General features: G+C 55.7%; 3 protein-coding genes across 6 annotated transcripts in view; all 3 read right to left on the bottom strand.

Annotated features, from left to right (window-relative positions):
- Window positions 1-2046: 2046 nt before the first annotated feature.
- On the bottom strand, window positions 2047-9516 carry HAPLN4 (hyaluronan and proteoglycan link protein 4). The gene is made up of 4 exons (XM_045902212.2): window positions 9213-9516; window positions 8556-8918; window positions 6664-6999; window positions 2047-6254 (listed from the first exon to the last, which is right to left on the bottom strand). Exons 1-4 carry the CDS (start codon window positions 9424-9426, stop codon window positions 5863-5865), a joined length of 1305 nt encoding a protein of 434 aa, XP_045758168.1. The 5' UTR covers window positions 9427-9516; the 3' UTR covers window positions 2047-5862.
- Window positions 9517-9524: 8 nt separating this feature from the next.
- On the bottom strand, window positions 9525-20825 carry TM6SF2 (transmembrane 6 superfamily member 2). Of its 3 annotated transcripts, XM_045863833.2 has the most exons (10): window positions 17950-18238; window positions 16222-16325; window positions 15716-15813; window positions 15544-15647; window positions 15063-15145; window positions 14544-14668; window positions 14245-14346; window positions 13841-13933; window positions 13040-13159; window positions 9531-12098 (listed from the first exon to the last, which is right to left on the bottom strand). In XM_045863833.2, the coding sequence occupies exons 1-10, from the start codon at window positions 18042-18044 to the stop codon at window positions 11892-11894; spliced, it is 1131 nt and encodes a 376-aa protein (XP_045719789.1). In that variant the 5' UTR covers window positions 18045-18238; the 3' UTR covers window positions 9531-11891. The 3 variants fall into 3 exon arrangements, with proteins under 3 accessions (XP_064453379.1, XP_045719789.1, XP_064453389.1); XM_064597309.1 differs by lacking the exons at window positions 16222-16325; window positions 17950-18238 and adding an exon at window positions 18507-20825 and having other exon boundaries at window positions 9525-12098; XM_064597319.1 differs by lacking the exon at window positions 16222-16325 and having other exon boundaries at window positions 9532-12098.
- Window positions 20826-20950: 125 nt separating this feature from the next.
- The window catches only part of SUGP1 (SURP and G-patch domain containing 1), a 30954-nt gene continuing 27154 nt past the window's right edge, over window positions 20951-24750 (bottom strand). Inside the window, exons 9-14 of one of the 2 annotated variants that reach the window (XM_045862640.3) lie at window positions 24158-24264; window positions 23120-23297; window positions 22591-22697; window positions 21600-21745; window positions 21391-21520; window positions 20951-21139 (exon numbers count right to left, since the gene is read on the bottom strand). In XM_045862640.3, coding sequence (XP_045718596.1) covers window positions 21113-21139; window positions 21391-21520; window positions 21600-21745; window positions 22591-22697; window positions 23120-23297; window positions 24158-24264 — 695 coding nt within the window. In that variant the 3' untranslated portion in view covers window positions 20951-21112. The remainder of the gene's footprint in view (window positions 21140-21390; window positions 21521-21599; window positions 21746-22590; window positions 22698-23119; window positions 23298-24157; window positions 24265-24750) is intronic. The other variant, XR_010413559.1, reaches the window with a different exon arrangement.

The following is a 24750-nucleotide window of genomic DNA, read 5'->3' as shown; positions in this document are numbered from 1 at the left end:
TCTTCCCTGCTACAGACATTATCCGCTGTTCCACCTTACAGTTATAGAGAAAGCCCAGGGATGTACATTTGCCTTCTTGCTTTGATAATTTTTTTTGGTTAAAAAATATAATAACACATCTTCAGTAATTCATGTCATAAAATGATTTTCCTTGGGGGGTGGTGCTGGGGATGCAACTTTTTTGGGGGGGTCTTGGTTTATGCTCCCTGCCCGTGGCCCCCTTAGTCCCTTGCTCTGCCTCCACCCCAGCTCCATGGTGGGAGGGGGCTCTGGTCTTTTCTAAAGTGGGTGGTTTGTCTTTTAGTCTTTCCCTTTGGGATGTGCGTGTGTGTTTGCGTGTGCCGCGTAGGTGGCATGCGTGTGAGTGTGTGTGCGTGTGAACAGCTTCAGGTTCTGCTGGTTTTGCTGTGAGCTGCAGTGTTCTGTGGGTCTGTGGTATCTGACACTGTGGACATTAATGTACTTCTTGGACATTTTAATAAAATTTTTTAACAGTTCAACCTGTCTGTCACCTCCTGAGACCTTTCTTCATTTATTCACTCAGCACGTACTTACTGAGCAACTGTTATGAGCCGTGTACTGTGTTGGGTGCTGGAGAGATAATGGTGAACAAGACAGACATGGCCCCTGGGAGGTGGTCAAGGAAGCCTTCCTCGAGGAGGTGGATGGAATCTAAAGGAGGAGTAGTGTTAACTAGATGAGAAGAGGAAGAAAAGAAGACAATTGCAGGCAGAGGGAAGAGCAAAGGCAAATATCCTCTTGCAGAAAGGATGTGCTTTATTTGAGAAACAGCAAGGAATCTGTAGTGGCTGGAGCAGAGTGATAGAGGTAGATAGTGGAAGGAAATGAGGTCAGAGACGCAGAGGATGGACCACTCAGGGCCATAGAGGCTGTAGTGAGGAGTTTAGGCTTTATTTAAAAAGAAATAATGGCAAAAACAAAACAAAAAGCAAAGCAAAACAAAAAATATAAACAAGGTCAAAAGGTAAATGCCAAGCTTGGGAACAATTTTTCAAATCAGAGAGCGAGGACTTGTCTTAATACATAAAGAGCTCCTACAAACTAATGGGGAAAAAAGACTGATAATCCAATAGCCAAATAAGCAAAGTCTATGAATAAAAAGTTGACAGAAAAAGAAATACAGATGCTCTTAAACTACAACATATACTCAACAAAATAATACACATTTTGCAAGGACGCCAGGATGAATAAAGAGCATATTTAAAAAGAGAATCGAATAAATTTAACAAGAGAGGGGACTTGCATTGATCAATGATGACAACATACCCAAACTGCGAATGATTTATGACTTCCTCACCCACCTGCACCTAAGGTCAAAGTGGAGGATGTTTGTTCAGCCTCACACATAATAAGAGAATTGCAAGTGACAACCACAATGAGATACCTTTTTTTTTTTTAACCTATCAGGTTGGCTAAAATAAAAAGTGGTAACACACGATGCTGATTAGGATGTGTGGAAAGAGGCAGGTACATCTATTACTGGTGGGGTATAAATTGGCCCCACCTCTAAGAAGAGGTAGAGATCACTATCAAAATGGCCAGTTTAACTCCTTGATTAAACAACTCTTGATATCATACTTGCACTTGTGTGAGGTGATGTGAGAACTTATTATTAACAGCAAAATAGGGGTATCTAAACATCTGCCATTAGGAGATGGGCTACAAAAACTATGGTGCATCCAAACAATGAATACTCTGCCAACGTTCAAAAGAATGTGGGGGTGGGGGATCTTTATATGGTGATTGAAACTATCTCAAAAATACAGTATTAAGTAAAAGAAGAGTGACTTTAAAAGTAAACATGGCACATGAATGTTCATAACAGCATTATTCACAATCACCAAAAGGTGGAAAACCCCAAATGTCCATTAACTGATGAATGGATAAACAAAATGTGGTATATACATACCACAGAATATTATTCAGCCATAAAAAGGAATAAAGTCTTGATACATGTCACAACATGGATGAACCTCAAAAACATGCTGAGTGAAAGAAGCCAGACAGACACAAAATGGCACATATTATAAGATTCCATTTATTTATTTATTTATTTATTTATTTATTTATTTATTTATTGAGCGTGAGAGCGAACAGGGAGGAGAGGCAGAGGGAGAGGGAGAGAGAGAATCTCAAGCAGGCTCCACGCCCAGGTTGGAGCCAATGGAGGGTTCCATACCACCACCTGAAAACACAACCAGAGCGGGAATCAAGAGTCAAAAACAAAACAAAACAAACAAAAACAAAAAACCCAAATGACTGAGCCACCCAGGTGCCCCTATATTATTCTATTTATATGAAACATCAAGAATACGCAGATCTATAGAGAGAGAAAGCAGATGAGCAGTTGCCAGGGCAGAGGGGAGGGAAAAGGGAAGAATGGGGTGCATTTGCTTAATGGGTATGGTGTCTCCTTTGGGGATGATAAAAATGTCTTGGAACTAGATAGATATGCTACAACAGTGTGAGCTGTGTAAATGCCATTTGTGTAAAAAGGGGGGAAATACATATGCATGTTTGCTTGAATGAACATAAAACATCTCTGGAAGGGCTTGTAAGAAACTTTGGATGTTTCCGGACAGTGAACTGAGTGGTGTAGGATGGGAAAGAGCGATTTTCCGGAATATCTGGCGTCAGGAAGGGTTCTATCCCGGTTGCCATCCCTTAGCTCTCCTTCAGGTGGTCCCTGGAGACCTCCACTCCAACAATGAAGCGACTCCAGCAGAAAGAAGGTTCCCTTGGCCCAATTGGTTCTCCAAAATCCCAGGCGCTCAGTCACACGGTCCACCCGCTTCCCTATCCCTCCCTGAACCAATCAGGGTTTCCCAGGAGGTGTGCCACAGCATTCATTGGCTGAACTGGAAGGGGGTGTGTCAACCCCTCTGACTCTCATTGTACGAGTGGTGGTTAAAAAGTTACATATTCATGAGAAAAACTAGGAAACTGGAACCACGGAAGGGAGAGAGGATGCCAGCAGGGAAAAGGCGGGGTGAAAAAATCCTATGCACTCATCCCTGGAAATATGCCCCTACCATTCCCCTATTCAAGGAAATGAAGGCCCAGCTGGGGCCCAAGGCAGTCTAACCAAGGGGCTGGGCCCTGCCTTCAGATGAGTGGTTTGAATCTCTAGGAGCTCTGTCACATCTGGTATTGAAGGATGAGCGGTAACATCGACTATCTCACGTCTACAGCCTAATCACTTTTACATGTTTTTCTCTTCTCCCTTTGCTTGTATCCCAGAAACTTTCAATGTTTCTCCGTCCACGATTCCCCCCCCTCCCCCCAACTCCACCTCCGCACCACGGAAAATTGCAATCTGCCTTCCTGGTGCAAGAATTTTCCATCCAGTTTTCCACACTTTGTGCCTGGGGGATTGACAGGAATCACCGCATGTGTCAACGACCCAATCAGGACAGGGCTGAAAAGGGCCAGACACATGGGGGATGATGCAAGGAAGAGAGTGAAGGCAGAATGGGGGAAGGCAGAGGGGGAGAAACTGGGGAGTGAGGATGCTCCTGAGGAATGAGGGGGGATGCTTCCCAACCAAATCATCACCATACCTCCCCCCCCCCAGCTGGGAAATATTTCATCCACCAAAGTGCATTTATGAAGCAATTACCCACTGGCTGTCTCATTTTCTCATTCATCCAAAAAAAAACCCCACACGTTTTTTTATTGAGTCCCTGCTGTATGCTTTGCACTCACTGGGCCCTCAGAACAGCTCTGGTACAGAGGAGGAAACAGGCTCAGGGGGTTTGTCACTTGGTCACAGAGGCAGAATTCGAACCTGAGCCCACCTGATTCCAAAACTCACAGATGGGTTTCCTCAAGATGGATGTGACAATGGGTGTGTGTGTGTGTGTGTGTCCAGGAGGGCACACTGTCCTACTCCATGGAAGACCTTGGAGCTGAGGTCTCCCATAGCTGGAGTGGCTTTGTTCATGGACCATCTCTCCTGAACTGGCTCTCAACACTGGGGGTGGGGGGCGTCTGGCTGGGTCCTGACTTCTTAGCACAAATTGCACTTTAGAACCTGGAGCTCACTGTGGATTTTGAAGCTTAAAAACATTCCATCTCTCCTGGATCTCTAAGGAGTGAAATGTGGGGAAAGGGGCAGTTAGAGGGGAGAGGAGCTCCGTGATAATGGAGATGTGGTCTAGAAGGGAAGGGGGGAGCCCAGTGCTTGCATGGCATAGAGGGCCAGGCTGCCAGAGTCAGTTTGCTCATCTGTACGGCAGCAATGCAAACACCTGGGGGTTGCAAGGGTCTCATGCACTGTTGTCTGGCATATAGTTAGCGTGCAAACGAAGGGTGTCCAGCAGCTCCAGTAGTCCAGCCATATCTGGGGATGCTGCCCGGAGCTGGGCCTATCTGGTTAAGGGGCAGACATGAAGCCCAAAGGGGTGCAGTTCTAGCCCACGGTAAGAAGTTCCTGAGAGGTGGGAGTTGGTTGTCATGGGGACGATGCTGACAGTCTCTATGGTGATAGTTCGGTGGGGCGGGGGCCCTGCTGACCTGGGAAAGCCTATGGGGAAAGGTGTTCGGTTACCTCAGACACCAGAGTTTGGTCTCCATGGCAACAGCTATGGGGTTTTAGCAGCTTGGAGGCAGAGTTTGGAGGGTGGCAAGGAGCTGGGGTGCACTGGGGAAAGGGGCAGCCTGTTCCCACGGTGAGAGCTGGAGAGCTGAATGTTGGGTCACTCTCCAGACAGTTTGGGGTGGGGAAGGTGGTCTTCATGGCTTTGGTAAGAATGGGGACATCCAGAAGTAGAGTTGTAGCTCTCTGGTGTCCCGGAGGCGAGATGGGAAACGTGTGGTATCCATGGTTACAGCTGGAGGAGGGAGGCACTATCTTCCTGGGTGTGACTGATGAGGGAAGGGCTGTGCGACTAGGTTACAGGTAGAAGTTGGGCTGGTCGCCTTGGTAACAATGGGACGTGGGACAGTTTGTCTCCAAGTGAGTGACATGGATCCTATGGATCCCTGGGCCCAAGGGATGGTCTCTTTGGTGACAGCCAGGAAAGAGGCCGTCCATCAGGTGGGAGCGGATTTTCTCCCTCCAAAGAGATACCTGAGGGGAGGGGCATGGCCACCAGTCATGCGAGCCAGCTGGGGCATGTCATTCTGTTGAAGTGGTGACAGACAAGGCTGGTCTCCCCTGAAAGGAGGGGCGGGGCTGTTCAGGGTGACCTGGGAACATGGCCTGTTAGTCTGCAAACTTCAAGGGATTCGCAGCGAAAGGGGCAAGAATGGGAATACCCAATTTCCAGGTCTCCACAGGGGAGAGGACAGAAGCCCAGACTCCATGTGAGCACGGGGGCGTGATCACCTGGTGAGCTCCGAGGTTTCTCTACATGTGAGGGGGAAGAGGGTTCAGTGTCCAGATGACCATAAGGGATCAGTCTTCAGTCTCCAGGGAGATGCAGAGGGCCTGAGGCCAATCTCCAGATAATCCTGGGGGTCCAGCCTCCAGGAGACCGCGGGGTGGGTGGTCCTGTCTGTTTTCAAGTAACCTCGGGAGGAGTGGCCAGTCTTCAGAAGACCTCAGGGTCTGTTGGCCTCCAGGGGTCTTCAGGGGGCATGCCCCATCTCCTGGGGAAAGTCGAGGGAGGAGGGGAAATCCACCGTCCAGGAGAGGTGGAGGCTTGATCAGTCTCCGGGAACTGGCCAGTCTGTGAGGACCCCAGGGGGCGCAGCCAGTGTTCAAAGACCACAGGAGGCCTGGTCAGCCTGCAGGGCACCGCAGGGAGCGTGACCAGTCTCCAGTCACGTGGTCTGTCTCCAAGAGACCGCAGAGCACTCGGCCAGCCGCCAAGCACCCCAACCAACTGCGCCCAGGGCCTAGACGCGCAGCGGGGCCCAAGCAGCGGGGTCGCGCGCGCCTCCGGCCCAGCCGCCGCCTCCGGCCCAGCCCCAGCCCCAGCCGCCGGGTGCGGGGTCCGGCGCGCCGGGTGCACGGTAGCAGTAGACGCCGAAGAGACGGCGCGTGGCGTCGGGGAATCCCAGGCTGCGAACGCCCGGCCGGCGGCCGCCGCAGCGCGCGCGCGGATTCACGATGGGGTAGCGCGCGCTCCCGTCGGCCAGCCAGCCCGCGGTGCAGCGGTCCAGCAGCTGCAGCTTCCACGCAGCGAACAGCTGTCCCACCTTGGCGACGGCCGCGCCGCGCGCCGCGCATGCACGCGCTGCTCCCGAGAAGGGCACAGGCCGCAGCGGCTTCAGGAAGAACACACGTCCTGCAGTGGAGTGGGGGAGAGTGGTTAAGGCCGCTCCCGGGATCTGTCCTTCTCGGGATTCAGGACGCTTCCCACCCCCACGTGCCTTGCAACCCAGGACCCCAGCCAGAGGATTCAGGAACACCCTCTCCCCTGCAGTCCTGGACCCCAGCCTTGGCCAGGGCAGTGTTGATGCCCGGCGACGCTTGGTTGCTGCGCCATGGCAGTCCGCGGGTGGGATAGCCTGGTCTGGGCCCCCAAGGGCCGGAGTGGATAGACGGGCTAAAAGGAGGAAACTGAGAGGGTGGGAAAGAGATTGAGAGGGAGGGGGACCCGGGAGAGGGCTCTCTGGGGGCGGGGCCTCACCGGTAGGGCGGACCCCGAGCCTGTGGAGGGCGGGGTCTCCCTCCTAGGGGCGGGGCCTACACACCCGGGAGGTTGGATGTGAAGCAGAAGGCGTCGTAGCGTTCTCCAGCATTGTGGCGGAAGCCGTAGTTGCGGACGCCCCCGGAGGCGGTGCCGCCGCCCGTCCCGGCGCTCCCAGCTCCGCCCAGGCCGCCGCAGGGCTCCCGGGGCTGGCTCACCGGGTACTGCACGGAGCCGTCGCGCAGCCAGCCAGCGTTGCACCAGTCCAGGCCGTCGCGCCAGGCCGCGTGCAGCTGCTCTGCGGACGCCAGGATGCCGTCCTGCTCAGCGCAGGCGCGCTGCGCCTCCGTGAAGGTCAACTTGTAGCGGCCTCCACGGGGGTGGTAAGGGAAGACAACTCCTGGGAGGACGTACGTAGGGGGTTCAGCTCGGGAATCCCAGCCCTCCCCTACCCACCTAACATCTGGGGTGCTGCGTGACTCTTCAACCTAGACTGTCCACTCCATCCCTCACTCTGGACTTAGACTTGACCACGCTGTTCCCAAGCTCACACCCCTTGTGATCCCTTTGCCGTAAGCTTGGGATTCACTTGACTCTCCCTCTTAAGATACTTAATCATATCCATCCCCTTTCCACCACTGGAGACCTCTGCTTATGTACTTTCCACTTCTTCCATCTGCTCAACTCCTATTCATCCTTCAAAACCAAACCCCCACAACCCTTCTCCCTTCAATCTTTAGTGCTTCTGACATTCCCCCAGCACTGGGAGCTTCCCTCTGGTCAAGCCCTGAGCTGATGGAGCTGGGAATGTCTGTGTCCAGTGCTGACTCCCCCACAGGGAGCCCCTGAAAGTATGACCCTGGGCAAAGACCTCTTTGATCCCCAGCATTGTCCAGGGCAGTTCCCACTGGTTTCTCTTCCACCTTCAGTTCTTAAAACTTGCTCTTCATTGGACCCACAGTCAGCTCAGCTCAGCAGCATTCTGCGTGTGTGTTTGAGGGGCAGACCCTGGAGGTGCAGATGCATCTTTCAGCAGACGCAGGGAGGACCAAACAGGGGCCAGAAAGAACACCTAGAGGCTGAAGACCGAGGCTCGAGTCCTAGCTCTGCCACTCACTTGCTTGTACCCTGAGCAAGGTTCTAATCTCTCTGAGCTAGTTGCCCATCTGCTGGTACTAGCATCTCCCTCAAAGTTTTTAGGGAAAATTAAACAAGAGACTTCTTTAATTTGGACAATAAAGGAGAGCTGCTGCTATTATTGTTATTTGCTATTGTTGGGAGGTACAGATTCTGAAATCTCTCCTAGAATCTTCTCGGATGGGCTGAGGAAGGCAAACCAGGCGGGAGAGAATTCTTCAGGTAGAAAACCCACCTCTCAGCTCCACAGTCATCCAATCAGAGCATCCCATCTCCCAGTCACAGTGATTGGCTCATGGATGGGCACATGACTTAACTTGGGCCAATGAGAGACAACTCTGGGACTCTAGCTAGCACTGCTAGGAAATTAACTGCTAAGTTGGAGGATGGAAGCCTGGCACTACTTTTTGGCTCCATCAGGGGAAACCTGCCTGAAGAAAGCCCACTTAGGGAAAGAGAGCTGAGGGAGGAATTCCTGACATGGTGTGAGTGGATCTCCCTGGATCTCACCTCCAGGGTTTCCCAAAGTCCTTACTATTGACATTTTAGACTGGATCCTTCTTTGCTGTGGGGGGCTGTCCTGTGCATTGTAGGATGTATTGCAGCCTCCCTGGCCTCTACCCACTAGATGCCATCAGCAACCCCTTTCTAGACATTGCCAGTGTTCTTGGTGAGCAAATTCGCCTCAAATCAGAACAATTACCCTACCCTACCAAGCCTCAAATTCCTTTAGGCCAACTTGATTTGGTTTCTGTCCTTTGCAATATTTCCCACTCTCCTCCCTTAGACACATGCTTTATTCCATCCACAAGCTGTTACCTTCCAGGTCCAGCTTGACCATGCCAGTGTCATCCTCCAGCTCATTGGTGACCTCGCATTCATAGCGCCCATAATCCTGCAGCGTAACGTTTCGGAGAACCAGGGAGGCATCCCCGGGTCCATCGCCCTGCAGCTCCGCACGCCCACGGTAGCTGCCAAATGCTCGGTGCTGGGGGCCCAGCGCCACGAAGACGTCGGCAAAGGCCAGTGGGTCCACCACCTTAGTCCACTTGAGACGGACGCCGTCGTGGTCGTGGGCGGCTGCCTCATAGTGGTAGCGGCAGGGCAAGACGATGGTGCCACCCCTGTGACTGACCACCTGCCCCGGCGCCGTCTGCACCACCACCGAGCCCGACTCACCCTCTGCGGGAGGGCCAAGCAGGGTTCAGAAGAGGTCCCAGGTGGCGGGATGGGAAACCGGGGGAAGGGGATCCCAGGGAAGTGTTGTGAGAAGAAGGCTTGGGCCGAGGTCAGGGGATCGGAAGGTTAAAGGGTATCAGGAAAGGGAACTGGGACTCAGAGGAGGAGGGGTTGGGGGTGGAGTATGACCGTCAGGAGCGCTCCATACCCTACCCTCTATATCCTCCCTGCAGCCAGGCAATCACATTCGGCCACGGCTCCTGCGGGGCAAGACCCGCTTCGGCTATCCAGACTCACCGAGCACGTGCACGACCTTCTTGCGTCCGCGCTGCGCCCCTGCGGGGGCCGTGAGCAGCAGGACTCCCCAGGCCGCGGCCCAGAGCGCGCCGGGACCGAGGGCCGCCCGAGCACACACCTGGGGGCACAGGGTCCTCAGTCCAGCCTCCTGGGCTTTGCCTGGCGGAGGACTAGCCCCCTGACCTTCGTTCCCCACGGCGCGGACTTCTCGCATGCCCACGTCCCCCACCCCGGCCAGGGTCCCAGAGGACTCTCCCAAGGAGGAAGCTGGCAGACCCTCCAGCCCTCACCCCCTGTCCCCCGCATTCTCCCGGGCCTTCACACTCTAGCTCCTACGCAAGCCCACGCCCCCGGGCTCACCTGCCCTCAGTCCAGCGCGGGCAACCCGCCAGATCCCCTCACCCCGACCCCGGCCGCTCGGAGCTCCGCCCCCTTCTCTGGCCAGCCCAGGCGGGGATTGGGAGGGAAGGGGGAGGAGCTGGAGCAGTGGCAGCAGCAAGGTTATCCGTGCGCCAGGAGACTGCAGCAAACCTGCCCGGGTGTGGGGGCGGCGGGGGGGAAGGGGGGCGCGAGGGGTAGAGCCAGAGAGAGGTAGAGACACGGGGAGAGAGCGAGGAAAGGGAAAGAGACAGAGACAGAGAGAAAAGCAGGGAGAGATGGGGATAGAGAGGGAGCGATTCAGAGAAGGGTAAGGAAAGATGGAGAGAGACAAGAGACTGAAAGGGAGAGAGCAAAGAGAGCAAGAGGGGAAAAGAGAAGAGGGGGCTTGGAGGTAGGGAGAGACGGAGACTCAGAGGAAAAGAAACGGGACCAGTACGACAAAAAGAGGGAGAGAAAAGTGGGGAGAGGCGGGGAGGGATATAAAAGGAGAGGCAGAGTTCGAGAAACAGAGATACAAGAGGGGGAGAGACGGAAGGGATTGGAGAGACGGAGCGGGGAGAGACTGAGAAGAGGAACACGGAGGGACGTAGATTCAGACACAGAGCGAGACACAATCCGAGAGAGGGACCTACCGGGACCCGCGCCCGTGACCCACTCACCATCTTGCCCGTGCGGCCCCCGCCGAGCGGCCCCTACGCGCCGGGACTGCGCTCCCCGCACACCCAGGAAGGACTGGGCAAGTCCCTTCGGGCGGCGCAATCCCGGCGTCTGCCTGCAAGGGGAGGAGGGAAGCGGTTGGGGGTGCGGGGAGGAGCTTTAAAGGGAACGCGGCGACGCGTGCTCCGCGGAGAAACCGGGGCGCGGGCGGAGGAAGGACTCCACTAGACAGCGAATGCAGGACCACGTCGCTGATCTTGCTGGCTGATCTTGGGCGGGAAGAGGAACCTCTGGGCCGCAGTTTAACTCTCTTTAAAATGGAGGGCGGAGTGGGGGGGGGGGGCGGCCTGACGGAGTCTTCCATCTAGGATGCCCAAGGTGAGCCAGGGGCTTTGGCCTGCAGGTCTGTTTTCCCATTTGTCACTTGGTGGCCATCGTCTCGTCCTGGGCTCTGGCACCCAAAAGGTGCTCACTCTGCGGGTGGGGCCCCACAACAGTCAAACACACTGCAGAGGGAATATGCAGCAACAGGTCCAAATCTGACCCTCTCACCTGCTGTAGGACCTTGGAAGAGACGCTTGGTCTCTCTGAGCCTGTTTCCATCTCCAGGAAATGGAGTGCTGGTTCTTTGGTGAAGATCCAATGATTAGACACACAATAGGTGCCTAATAAATGTTGGTAGGAGCGGGGAGCAGGGGAGCCTGATCAAGCCCCAGACCCACTCTGGGCCTGAGTCACCCACAAACCTGGCCCTTTGCCCAAGTTCAAAAATCGAATCAGGAAAAAATATGCCTTTCCCCAACCCCTTGGCGGCCTCTTCAGCCTCAGTTTCCCCAAAATATGAGCCAACCATACAGCAGAGGCAGGGTTATAGGGTCCATGGTTGGATGGGCTAGGCTGGCGCTGGGTCCTTTAGCTCAGCTGCATCTAGGAGCCGTGACCTCCGACCAGGACCTTTACCACCTACAGGTTGTTCCCTATCTGGACTATAGGGTGAGATCCAGCATGTAGCACTTGAGTTTGGCCTTTGGTAATGGTATATTGTAGGTGCTTAATAACTGCCACGCCATTAGTTATTATAATTTATTGTCAGAGCTTGGATTTTGGATTTTTCTCTCCTGATCGCGACCTCAGGCAGGTCTTTGGACCACTCTGAGCCTCAGTTTTCCCCATCTGGAAGATGGAGCTGTGCACACCAACCAGAGGCAGACTTCTGCTGGCCAGTACCTCCAGTTCCTGATGTTCATGCTGGCAGTGATGGGCAGGCCCTCATGGGGTCTGAGAAGCAGGTCCCTCACCTCTGAATCCCGAAACACTCAGGCAGCAGCAGTATTTGGGCATCATAAGTTTTGTGTTTTGTGTTTTGTTTTTACTATAAAGGATCCATGGGGGTACGATGGGTAAATTCTGGAGTAGAACAGTCTGTGTGGGATTGGGGTACCGTGACAGCTGAGCGTGTCCAGCCCTCAAGGGAACATCTGGCCCCTAGTTGTCCCATCCCATGCGTTGGCCTGATACCACCATAGCCAGGACCAAAGACACCTGGAGATGTACTTCCTGCTTCTAAAAGACCCAGCCCACCCTTCCCAGAGCAGGGCTGTCTGAGCATGGAAACAGAGTCCTGGGGAGTCCCCAGCACTCTCAGTGATCCTTCTTGTGGTGGTCCAGGGGACCAGGGGGCGGGCGCAGGAAGAAGGCGGGCTGCCACAGGCAGCGGAAGGCCAGCAGGTGGGGACCCAGCGCATACAGCAGGTTGCACCCGAAGAAGCAGGCCCAGGCGTCATCAGGCACACGGTAGGTGAAGGGCGTGCGCACGTGCATGGAGGCACCCATGTGCGAGAACTGTGCCTAGTGGCCATACAGGGAGGATGTATGTCAGGGGCCAGGAAAGAACAAGTCCCAGCATCACCAGCATCCCACCCTAGGGAGCCCAGAGGGTCTCTGTCCCTCTCACTGGCTGCTGGCCTGTCTCCCTTCTCTAGCCCATCTGTCTGCCTCTAAATATCCCTGTCCCCACATTTCCTGTGTCCTTTTCCATCTGGCTATGAGCCTCTCCCCAGCTGTCTAACCAGAACCATCTTCACTCTCTGCTGGGCCCTCCCTGTTTCCCATCTCCTTGATCTGGGTCCAGTTCCTCCTCTTGCTCTTCCCTACCCCAAGCAGCACTTGACACTTGACACAAATCCTGTTGATTCTACCCTGGGGATGTCTTCTTGGTCTCCACTGCTCAGGCCTAGGCCCAGGCTTTATCACTTTCCATCAGGAACCCTGAAACAGGCCCCCTAGCTCTGACTGGGCCCTCTACAGCTCAGACACATTCCATGGCTCTTCCATGCTCAGAGTTCAAAGCCCTCACCATCTAGCTGTCAAATTCTCTTGCCTCTGCCTCTATCCATGTTGTAGCTCTGCTAAACCATTATCCCCCTTGGCGTCTTTATGCTGTTCCAATTCCTGAAATGCTCTTCCTTGCCTAGAGAACTCATACCCATATATCAAAGCCCAGCTCCTAGGCTCACTCTCCTAGGAAATCTTCCCCTTCTGGAATTGCTCTCAGCCCCTATCCTTCCCTCTCTCCAGTTCTGACCACACACCCCCCCCATGGGGTTGGGAGTGTTAGTGTCAGGTACTTTCTCCCCGAGACTAGGGAATCCTAAGGTATCAAGCTGGGGCTGGCGCCTCTCAGAGGCTCAGCGTCCCCCTGCTCAGGGAAAGCACAAAAGCAATTGATGGGTAGGCAGAAACTTTCTTCCCTACAGACCCCACCGCACGTCCCCCACACCCCACCATACCTGGCCAACAGCTCCAGCAAACACCAAGGCCCAGTCAGGCAGCCAAGAGCAGCCAGGGAAGATGAGGGCATAAGCAGCCAGGCCAAAGAAGGGCAGCACGTAGAACATGTACACTAGCATCTGAGGGGCATACAACCCACAGGATGAGCAGCAGTGGCCTCCCTGAGCCCCCTGAGGTGGAGGCCCCAGGGAGGATCTGGCCAGCCTCAGAACCCACCCATGATGCGGCTCTCTGCACGTCCCAACCCTGTGCACATTGCTCCTCGATATCTGCCCCTCCCCCAACCGCTGCCACCACTTGCAGACACACTGAGCCCACCCACGTTACTCCAGAAGTGGCACGTGACCCTGGCCTGGCCAACTGGAACACTCCAGCCCCCCTGGCCATAATGATCAGCGACAGGATGTGCACGTTATTCAGTGATGATGGCCCGCGGGCCAATCAGAGTCTGCCTGAGATTTGTACTCAAGCTCTGGAGAAATAATCACTCACATTCCTCTGGGGTGGCTAAGTAGGGCAGATGGAGGCCTGTTGCTGCCCAAGGCTGTCTCCACAATCCCACAAAGTGACTACCTGGGAGTGGAGTCCAGGCAAAGAAAGCAGAGCCCAGAGACAGAGTTATCCTTAGCTCCTAGATCCAGCCATACTTGAAGACCATATCTGTCTTCATTTTGGAAAACAGACATTTTTGGTAGGACAACAGATTGACTTGTGTTTCTGCTACCTGCTTCAAAGAGGACTTGCTAGACCTCTACCGATGGCAGGACCATATGGCCCTCTCTTCGCAGCTGCCCTCTCACCTGCACCTTCGGATAGGCCACGGGGTCCTGTAGGTATGGCTCGTACTGATAGATGTAGACAAAGCAGGCATCTGTGGGGCAGTCAAGCACCACCTGGGGCAGACAGACAAACCAACAACCCACCTCAAACATTCTTCCCACAAGAAGCCTTCTCCACCCTCCCAGGCGGCTCCCATACCCCTTGCTCTGGCCTCCCCGAGGCTTGGTTCTTTCACTTTGGTGGGAAGGTTACAGAGAATGGGGCTTTGTCATGGAACACTCAGATCAGACTTGATGAAGAACTTCCCTGGATGACCAGACTGGCGGGCAGTGGCCTTTTTGCACTGGTGAAAGGAACATGGTTGGTGGGGACAGGAAAGGGGGTTGGAGGTAGAAGAAAGGTAGGCTGGCCACTGCAGACTCACCAGGCCCCGGAAGAGGGTGAAGAACCCAGCGAGGGTGAGGTATATGACAAGGGCCAGGTCAACCGGGCGTCGCAGGATGCCCTTTCTTTGTTCCTCCTGTACCTGCCCCATGGGAGAGAGACAGTGTGAGAAGTCGGGTATCCAACAGGCACTCAATAAAGGCTCCTCCCTTCTTTCCTAAAGGCCAACGAGATCCTTCCAAAGAGGCAATGGTTTTGATCAGAAGCAACTCTAATTGGGGGGAGGAGGGGCATTCGGGCATGTTGGCACAAGGAACTGTCTGGTGGCAAGGCACTTACCACATTGGGGGTACAGCAGGTTGGTGCCCGGGACTGGTTGAAGACCCTCATACCAGCCCAGCATGGGACTAGCACATAGGGGATGGCAAGGAAGAAGGCGGGTCTGATCTCTGAGCTGTATTTACCTGTCATGGTAGGAGAGAGGGGGTGTCACTCAGCGAGGATCACCCAGGCCTGGCCAGACCCATAGGTGAATCACACCAGAATCCCTGGCTGGAAGTAGTAATTCATAAATGCAGTCTTTATTCAAGCTCTAGCACCTCTGGCTCCCCAGTGCTCATAAGATGGTGTCCAGACTCCTCAGCCTGGCCTGCCTCAATTTATTTTCTGGATATGGCTTCTATATTTCAGTTGTTCTTTGCTTCTCCTGGATACATCTTGGGTGTCCCTCTTGCTCAGCCACCCCCACATACTGGGCTGCCTCTCCCCTCTACCTCCCAAGACCTACCTATGAACCTTCTAGGCACAGGACAGTAACCCAGCCTGAGGAGACGGGATCCTTCAAAGTCCAGTCCTTACCAAGGAGGTTTCCTGGGAGGAACACCAGGATGCTCATAATGAAAGATCCCAGCCAGTACAGTCCAAGGTTCCGGTATCTCTTCCTAGGGTGGGGGATGGAGGGGTGACCAACAGATGCCTGTTCCCCAGTCTCAGAGCCCTAGCCATGGCCCAGAGTCCACCCGGGGCTCCCCAGCTCTGGGTCCCTCCCAGTTTTGTCCAGGACAGAAGGGACAACAGGGAGATGAATGGGGGACTGAACAGACCATCTGTCCAGGGACAGAAGTGGTTGCTTAGGCACAGGGGTGTACAAGAGAAGAGAGCTGACTACCACCTACACCTGTGACATTCCTTGGAACCTTCTCCTGGCCACTCCTGGCTGGAGCCCTAGAGATTTCCCCTACAGACACTGCTGACTGCACCCAGGCATGGGACCCCACCTGAGAACTTGATCTCCTTCCCAGGATCCAGGTGCCACCACCCCCACTCCCCCGCCATGCACCTTCTGTGGATGGCACCAGCCATGGCCAGGTAGAGGACATAGTGAACCGTGCCGTCCCAGTAGCAGATGAAGACTCCATGTGCAGTGCGCAAATACGGCTCTCCCTGCAGGGGCAGGTCAGGGCTCAGCTGGGCAGCAGGGCAGGAGGCATCCCGGGCGGCCCCCTACATACCTCCTTGGTAAAGAACTCCATGAAGCCCACCGCGTAGCCATCTTCCTGGAGAGCAATAAGGAGGTCCACCACCGAGGTGAAGGCGAAGACAGCGAACACTGTGGGGAAAGTGGGCGGGGCCTGGGGGCACTCTTCTGGGAACCAGAGTCCAGGCAAGGAACCACACCCAACTGCTCCCAGTCGCCACTCCACAAGTCACATGACCCATAGCCCTGCCTCTTGAGGAGGCACAGTCCCTGCCTTTGGGAGGCCTCAGGCTGAGAAGGCACTGACCCTGCCCTCAGGAAATCCCAAAGTGATGAGGAAGTATGGTCTTTCAGGGGTTCCCAGTCTGATGGGAAGATACAGTCCTGCTCTCAGGAGCCCCAGGTCTGACGGGGGAGGCCCTCTGAGGTTCCCCAACCAATGAAGTTTCTCCAGTCTTTTTGAGGTTCTCCAGCCTGATGGGAGCCCTTCAAGGGGATGGAGGAGGCCCCTGCTCACACAGTTCTCTCCGACTGACTCACCAGCATAGAGTGGGTCATAGTAGATCTCGCCGGGGGACAAACTGTAGATAGCCACAAAAAGCAGGCCCAGGATCAGGGTACTCATCAATGCCAGCCCCAGGGGGCTGTGGAGAGGGAAAACAAGTCAGAGAGGCCAGGCCCAGTGCTGAGGCCTCACCCACCCTGGTGAGGGCAAAAGCAGATTCTAGGATGCTCCAGATGTTGAGACTGAAGTGTCTTTCCATCCAGGAATCTTGTTCCCTGCAACTGCCCTTTCCCATCACTAGGCTGTTGCCTGAGCTGTTTCTCCTTCCTGGAAACTCCTTCCAGAAGTCTCTTCCACTTGGCAAATGCCTACTCATCTTTCGTGGCCTATCTTTCATGGCTCCTCCTCCAGGAAGCCCTCCCTGACTCCTTAGAATCATTGCCCAACTTAGGCCAAGTACAGAGGGGGCATCAGTCAACTCTTTCTGACTATACAATCCATCCTGTCACTTGCTGATATGTGTTTAACTCAATTTGCTGTCAGTCATTCAACATCACCAAGCCACTCTGTGGTCAGACCCAGCTCCCAAGGCCCTGCCAGGTCTCTAGTGCTCAGCACTGTACACCTCACTTTCTGAAACTCCTGACTCCTCCTAGCTGAAGTCCAAATGTTTCTATCAACTCCACCCCACCCCTGCCCTGATCTACCCCATCAACCAGATAAGACAGGTCAACCAGTTGCATAGATAAGAAAAAGAAATCAGGTTGGAAGCCTCCAACACAGGTGGGCAGAGTGGGTGGTTGGGAAAGCTATCCAGGTTCCCAGACTCCTCTACACTTTCTCCAGGCTCCTACCTTCTCATGGACCTCTCTGACACCTAAGATCCCCATCCTGGTCCCATCTGACCAACAATGGCAATTATAGTAATCAGATAAGACCACACAAGCCTTTGCACACAATTTGTAATCCTTAACTCTAACTATGGGACGAGGTCGAGGATTATGTTCATTACACACTGAAGAAACTCAGGCTCCCAGAAGCAACCTGACTCATTCATCCAGGGGGATGGAGCCAGGAATTTGTACCCAAGGAGACAACCCCACAGGCAATACTCCCTGTACTCCATGTCTTGAGTTGAGCTAGGTTTGGGAGTGTGAGGGGCTTGCATATGCCTGGTACTCCAGTGGCAGGATCCACAGGTCTGGGGTTTAGTTTAGGAGACAAGGGAGGTCACAGCATGTAGGCGAAACTGAGGCTAAAGACAGGTGGGCCAAACCTTAACAGGAGAAAGTCTCAGGCCTGAGAGAGGCAATGGAGGGGCCATCTGCTAGGGTTGTTGGAAGAGAACGCGTGTCCGAGTGTGTCAAGAGCTGGGTCATCAGGCCATTATCTGGGCCAATACTTTGACCTTTGGTAACTTTGGAGCTGGGCACATCCCTGGGAAACCCCACAAACCCTCCAAAACTCTGCCCTGTGGGGAGGCTCTGCTTCTCAGCCTCCTTCCTCCTCAAGCCCTAAACGTCCCAGGAGCGCCCCCACCCTCACCACACAGCCTCCTGGCCGGCGGAGAGGGGACTTCAGGTTGGATGGGGCAGGGGGTAGTTCTGGCCTAGGTCCCTTCTTCCTGGCAGGAGCTGCGCAGGGACTCGGGGCTCGGGGGAGCCAGGCTCGCCGCCCGCGCATCCTCTCTCCCCGCCACCGCCAGCGCGGCCCCGCCGCCCGCCCCCCTCCCGGTGGCCGCCCTGGCCTCTCCCCTCACGCACTGCGAGAGCGCCGAGACGTGGTTGAGCGCATAGGACAAGGGGAGGGCGCCGAGCGACAGAGCCGCGATCTTGCCGGCCAGCGGCGGGATGTCCATAGTAGCGGCGCCCGGACCCCGGCTCGGTCCCGGCGCGGCCTCCAGGGCGCTCGGCTCCTCCGCGGCCGCGCGTCTGGGGTAGGGGGAGGGTGCCGGGGACCCGGCCCCGCCCCGCCCCGCCCCGCGCAAAGGTCGCCCGCCGCTGCGCCCTGGTCTGGACGCCTTACCTTGACCGTCCAGCGCGCTCCCGGGGAGCCTCTGAGGCCCCTCCCCCTTGAAGTGGTCCCTTCCCCCACCCCTCCCCCGGCTTCGCCGTCACCGGACTCAGCGCGGTTCTCTACGCCGCCCAGCCTCAGCTTCACTATTCAAGGCTAGAACACCATGTCTCCGGACGCTTCCGCTCGTGAGGCCCAGGACTGCAACCTGGAGGCCCTGGGCCAGCAGCTTCATTCTAAGGGAATTTGTTCTCCAGGCCTCCTTCTGGCTTCTACTTTCTCCGTCCTAAGCCACCGGTGTACCTACCTCGACCCTGAAGGGGACCCTTTTTAATTCCACGTTCCCTAGACCTTCTTCCCCCTAGGATCAAAGGGGCATTGGCGGCATTCTGCGCCAACGGAGGAACCTCAGTCACTTGGACACAAGGAGTTGCCTTCAGGGCCCTTGGATTTGAGTGTTCACACAGTGGCCACACACATTTAAACACGTGTCCGGGTGTAAAGCTTTGACTGGGTCTGGGGATCATCTCAAGGCAGGCAGCCAAGGTCATGGGTTGGGCGGGTCCCTTGAAGGACTCTGTGTGCTGTGTTCCTTCCATGTAGCCTGGGCACCTCGTGGGCAGCTGAGGCTGTGTCCCTGCTCAGTGGGTGGTGTCAAAGGGAGGGAGTCCAAAGGGTGGGCTTAGATTAGGCATGGATTGCTAGTTTGGTGAGTTTAGAACAGTGTTTCTGGCAAGGAGAATAGCTCAGGCCTGGGGTTGGGGTGTGGTGGGGGGCTCAGAGGGGATAGCTGAGGGAGGATTCTGAACAGCCTGCAGGAGGCTGGGCTTGGTTCAGGTGAAAATGCAAAGGGCATGGCACGGGGGGGGGGGGGGGGGGGGCTGCACCAGGGAGGGGACTATAGTAGGGTAGGGAGAGAATTAGGAGGCAACCGTCTCCAACCCACCTTGGACTCTCGCCCATGTGTTACTTGTGGCTGCTGGAAAAGAGTGAGCAGGTGCCTTGGGGGAGGCCCACAGTCTGTGTGTGGGGAAGATTCTAACCCTCACCCTTTTTCCATGCAGCCCCTTGGCCTTGTGCCACCTGGGTCCCATCTCTGAGCCTGGGTGACAAGATGATCTTCTGGCCACCAACCTGACAGCCTCCCTCCTAGCCTCCCTCCCAGTTGTCCATTGCCCATGGGTTAAGTTCAGGTTCCTCTGGGCTGACCTGAGGCTCCAGTCTCATTTCTTGACTTTTCCCAGCTCTAGCGATGCCAACACCCCCCCAGGCCTCTTTCCTGTCTGCAAGATGGACCCTCTAGTATTTCCTCAGCCCTTAAAGCAGATCCCAATGTCCCCTCCTCCAGGTAGCCCTCTCTGCCACCCCAGCCCCACTCCTCCTCCTCCTCCAAGGCCAGGGGTGTCTGATCCAGCTCTGTCTAGCAACCTGGCCTTGCATCTGTGTCTGGGATGTGCATGTGCATGCACACCGAATTTGGGGCCCATTCTCTTCCACCTCTCCACTTGCCTGGGGGTAAAGTCCATGGGCTAAGTCTGGAGAGCCTCCAGGTCACTAATTCAATTGAAGGGTGACCTTGACCTGGATGGCGAGGTGCCTGGGACCAAGGCCTAGGATCCCTATCGTTGGAACCTCTGGCTGCCCAGAGCTACTCTTGTGCTCAAGACCTGGGACCACTGGGCAGCCTCCACACATGGGAATGTCACCCCTGGCCCTGCCCTGGGCACAGTGTCTATGGAAGGGAGACAGGGTGGTATATGTCATCCCTGCCTGGGCTCTTGTGCTGAGACTCCCAGTCCCTGGATGCCCTCCTCCCCCATACTGAGACACTCCCCAGGCTGCTGCCAAGACAGCACCCAGTTCCTCTTTGCATTTATCAGTCTCAGGTTCACCACCATGTACACAACAGACTGGCTGCCAGGGGGCAGAGCCTATCCATCCAGTTCACACAGTTGGTGCTGTTTACTCAATGACTACGAGAATGCAGGCTGGCCCAGAAGCCGAACTCCAGCTGGAGTCTTTAAGCCCCTGAGCCCACAGGGGTTGAGCAGGACCCACTAGGCACATGTGTGGGCAGATGGGTGGGTTGTGGGGATCCCTCAGGGCTCCAAGCCATACTTTAAGCAAGGCTCTTGGATTCCTAGGATCCCACCCAAGCTGCTCACTCAGCAGCTGCAACTGAATGAGATCCCCAGGTAGTCTTGGCACAAATATGAGGTGCAGGCTCTGGAGATGTAGGGAGCACTTGGCATGCTGCATCTGTCCACAGAGTTGTCCCCTAAAGGCACGAGGCCCAGGGACTCCTGTGTCCACCCCACTGGCTACTGGGATAGCCTGGGCTGCAACTGTCACAGATAAGCTTCGGGGAGGGGCCGTCAACGCCACCTGCTGGTGAGGTGACTGGCACAGGTGTGCCCTGGGTCCACCTGCCCCACAGATCTGAAGAGGGCTGGGCCCTGTCTGGGGACCCCTTCCAACCTAACTCCTGCAGCACAGTGCTACACTGGGAGGTCCCTGATGCCCCTGGTCCAGGTGCAGCCAGGTCTTGGCTGGTCAGCCACCAGTCTCTCTCAGAGGATCTGTGGATCCTCCCCTCAACTCTAACCCAGGCTGATGGTGAGGGGCCCCATAGACAGATTTCTAGATGGTTCTCTCCTATTTCTCAGGCACCAGGGAGCTTTACCAGCAGCATCCCAGCCCCATCTGCCCAGCCCAGCCCCGCTGCTATGGAAACAGAGCGGTTTCTGGTGATGGCAAAACCAGGCTGCCCTGGTAGGCAAGCACTGGAACTTTAATACACGGCATGACACTTGAGATAACGGGAAGGGCAGGCAGAAATGCAGGCCAGAACATTCCACAGTCCAGGGAAGGTCAGTCGTTTGGAAAATACAATTGTGCGTTTTTCCAGAATACTCAGTAGTAAGGCCGTCTGGGGTTGTTCTGTGAGAGGCAAAAAAGAAAAAGGGGAGGGGGTCAATGCTAAACACAGTGGTTCCTCCTGCCCAGAATGTTCCAGGGACAGCTAAGCTCACAGAGGGGAGGGCAGGTGGAGAGATGGGGAGTTGCTAGTGAGACCTGGCTTAGCTGGACTGGGGAAGGAGAGACAGCTCTGTTACCAGCACTGCCACCCCCCTGCTGAGATTCTGGGCAGCCCAGCCAGGAGCCATATGGGGCGCTGGGAACACACGCACCAGGGGGTTGGGCCGGAAGCGGTAGGCCAGCATCATCCTCTTGCGGAAGGCCTCATACTCATCATCCTCCTTGGAGAGCTCAGCTGGCCGGTCGATGCCAAAGCCTGCTCCATCTACTGTGGTGGTGCCTCTGCGGGGGGGTGACAGGGCCAAGTGAGCAGGGGGCCGGGCGGATGCCAGCAGGAGTGGCAGGGGGCGCATACACTCACTTGTTGACTGGGTTCTTGATGCCCTGGCCCTCTGAGCCCAGCCCGTCGCCCTCCTTCCAGCCCATTTTCATCAGCATCTGGTAGCCGATGTTCTCCACTGTCAGCTTGAACTCCTTGTACTCTGAGTAGTCAGGCTCTCGGCCCTCCTGCAGGGCAAGGAGGTGGCTGTCATCCACCAGGGCTGCAACTGTCCTGGGTCCTGGCTCTGGCCTGAATACCACCCCTTCCCACCACCAATGGCCGGACTGGCCGCTGGGACCATCTGCCCATCTGCAGCCTCTGTACCAGATCAGATTCCTTAAGAACAGACCAAGATGCTCCTTTTCAGGGTCCCCAGGGTCAGACTCTCTACCAAGCTGCCTGGTGGCAAAGTCAACGAGGGCAAGGTGACGGGTCACACAGGCTTCACCCACCATGGGAAAGATTAATGGTTCATCAGTAAAGAAAAGTCCTAGGTTCTGAGGGCAATTCGTTACACAGAATGCTAAAAAGATGGGGTCAATAAGGTGACCGCCTTATTGATGAGGTTATGTGGTACAAAGCAGTTTTACAAAAATCCCCCAAAAGATGACATGGGATGTGCCCCGTCAGCTCTCTCTCCTCAGAAGCATGATGACAGCATGGCAGGAATGTGAATTCTTGTTCTGGAGAACCCAGTCCATGGGGGCTTCTGCCTGAGAAACGCTTTGCCTGTAAACTGCACTTAATTTTTTCCACTGAAAGCAGAATTTCCCTGAAGCCCTGGGAAATGTTTCTAAAGCGGCAGCTGGGCTGCTTTCTGCTAATTCCCTCCACAGACGGTGTCTATCATCAACAGATGCCTCCCGAGGCAAGAGGGCCCAGCTCCCCCTGTGAATGAAGGGGGGCCCCCGAGGCTGCCTCAGGCGCCTGTCTCATGAGGCTAACAGGAGGGGCTGGGCCACCGGCGTGGCTGCCTGCCTGCCGGCCAGCCCACAACAGAAGCTGGTGCCCAGGGACCCTCCCAGCTCACCTTCAGGGCCTTAAAGGTTTCCATGAACTTCTCCAGCTCATCTGGTGGCAGGAAGTCTCCGATAAAGTGCTTGCCACGGCCCATCTTTGTCAGCTGCTCGGCCCACTCTGCCCAGAGAAGCGGGGGGGAAAGTGAGAGAAAGGAAGAGGGCAGAGAGCGGGCCAGGTGGCCCCCCGGCACAGGTATGAGTCTTGGGCAGGGTGCAGGGACTTTGGGTCGTAGGGGAATGAGGCAGCTGGTTGAGGCCCCACCCAAACCCTGCTCCTCCAAGCAGCCCTGCTAAGTGCCATGTTCAAACAGCCACAAACGCTTAGAGAACTACTTTTTCCCACTGAGGAAACGGAGACAGAGAAGCCGATCTCTTGCTCCAGGCCGTACACGTCGTGCAGGCGGCTTAAGACCCCAGGTGGTGCCTCCAGGTGCCTTCCTGAGCAGGTGAGTGGGGCCTCCTGAGCCTGCGGTGCCTAGGGCATGGCCTCACCCAGGTATCCTGTCCCTCACCCCACCCGCAAGGTGCTCCTCGACGCACCCCGAGTCTTGTCCATCTCCATGCGCCGCAGCTGGTGTTCCCAGGTGCCCAGCTCACTGTCCACCTCCTCGTCACTGTCGTAGCCGTGCTGGTGCTGCTGCAGGGCCTTCTCCCACAACAGCTGCATGTCCTGCATCGCACGCTTGTGCTGCATGATCATGTCATACATCTGCTGCATCTGCGGGCCGCACACACCAGTGAGCAGTGCCAGGGAGCACACGTGCAGGAGGCCAGTCCCTTCGCCTTCCCTGCGCATGTCAGGTGCCCTCACCCTTCCTGCTTTCTGTCCTCCCCAAGGCAGGCACATGAACAGGGCCCAGAGCAAGTGCTCAAGAAGACACAAGGTCTGGTGTCAGGGCATGCCCTGGGTTCCTTGAATCCCCGTGTGAGCAGGGAAGACCCCTCTCTGCCTCACCCAGTCTGGCCTGGAACCCAGCACATCCTGGGCACCCTTGCTGTGGACACCAAAGGAGGACACCGCAGGCCCCTGACCACAGAAGGGTTGAAGGTGAGGTGATGGGGCTGCCAGCCTGGAGAAGGTGACTGGGGTTGAGTGTCCCCAAGGACCAACAGACAGGTGCCTGTAGTCCTCCCAGGAAAGAAGCAGAGAGACCAAGCCAGCCCTCACCCCAATCACAGCCCAATACCAACTGAGCATTTGTCACATCGTTCAGGGCCCCCAGTACTAGCCAGGCCTGTCCTGTACTGGCTGCTGGGGAACACTGGAAGGAAAACTTAAAAATGGAGACTACCTAGTCAGCGTGTTGGGGAGTAGCTGTAGAGCACCAGCCTCAGGGGCTGCCCAGCCAGTGTGAGAAGGCCTCAGCTCTGGGTCCAACGCAGGCTGGGGAGGGCCCTTGGGAGGTGGAATGCGGCTGACAGGGGCCTGCTGCCCAAGGACCTCTCCCCTGACTGTGGGATCCACCCAGCACAGGGAGGCTCAGAAAGAACGCGACACAACCACTGAAGTATGAGATGAGGTGGGGGATGATACTCCACCAGCCCCTTTGAAGCCTGCCTGCTCGGCCCCAGACTTACCTCCTGTTGCTCCTTCAGCTGCTTCTTCTGGGCATCTGACAGCTCCGTGACACCCACCAGACCTACGGGCTTCCCTTTCTCATAGCCAAGCCCCTTGAGGTCCTGAACTGGAAACAAAACACAGGCTGGTCAACAATGGATGCATGGGTCCAGACCTGCTTCTGCATGTGGCACAGTGTCCAGGCACTGATGACATCTGAGGCACCCAGCACACATGACAGAGCCTTCACATCACAGCAGCTGGTATCCCGTGTCATGGGGTGACCGCGGGGGCCTCACTGGGCTCTATCACAAGCACCCAGTTTCATCCTCACATGACCTCCAGGCAGACTCTATACCCCCACGTTGCAGACGCCAACATCAGAACTTAGAGATCCAGGGCTTCGCTCAAGGTCACGTGTCTGATGGGTGATAAGACGAGAACTTTGCAAAGGCAGACATAAGAGTGGAGATAGCATGTGCGTGTATGTGTGTGTGTGCGCGCGCATTCACACACCGACTCTTGGAAATAAGCCCTGCAGGGAACAGACACCCAGCATAGACGCACAAGGGTTCAGAGTCTGGCATAAGACTCAGCTCTGTGGCTGTTAGCT

Source organism: Mirounga angustirostris, unplaced genomic scaffold (assembly GCF_029215605.1).
Source record: "Mirounga angustirostris isolate CCGP_5_RB_7025 unplaced genomic scaffold, mMirAng1.0.hap1 SCAF_1, whole genome shotgun sequence".
Lineage (NCBI taxonomy): Eukaryota > Metazoa > Chordata > Mammalia > Carnivora > Phocidae > Mirounga > Mirounga angustirostris.
Note: the sequence above shows the minus strand (reverse complement) of the source record. Positions and strands in the feature narration are given on the sequence as shown.

Coding starts and splice junctions, on each gene's coding strand:
- HAPLN4 (XM_045902212.2), bottom strand. CDS start 9,426: ATGCGAGAAGTCCGCGCCGTGGGGAACGAAGGTCAGGGGGCTAGTCCT. Junction 8,919..9,212: donor GAAGGTCGTGCACGTGCTCG/GTGAGTCTGGAT, acceptor GCCCTCCCGCAG/AGGGTGAGTCGGGCTCGGTG. Junction 6,255..6,663: donor CTTCACATCCAACCTCCCGG/GTGTGTAGGCCC, acceptor ACTCCACTGCAG/GACGTGTGTTCTTCCTGAAG.
- TM6SF2 (XM_064597309.1), bottom strand. CDS start 18,798: ATGGAAGGAACACAGCACACAGAGTCCTTCAAGGGACCCGCCCAACCC. Junction 13,160..13,840: donor TGGCCTATCCGAAGGTGCAG/GTGAGAGGGCAG, acceptor TATGCCCCTCAG/ATGCTAGTGTACATGTTCTA. Junction 12,099..13,039: donor TTGCTGGAGCTGTTGGCCAG/GTATGGTGGGGT, acceptor TATGGCCACTAG/GCACAGTTCTCGCACATGGG.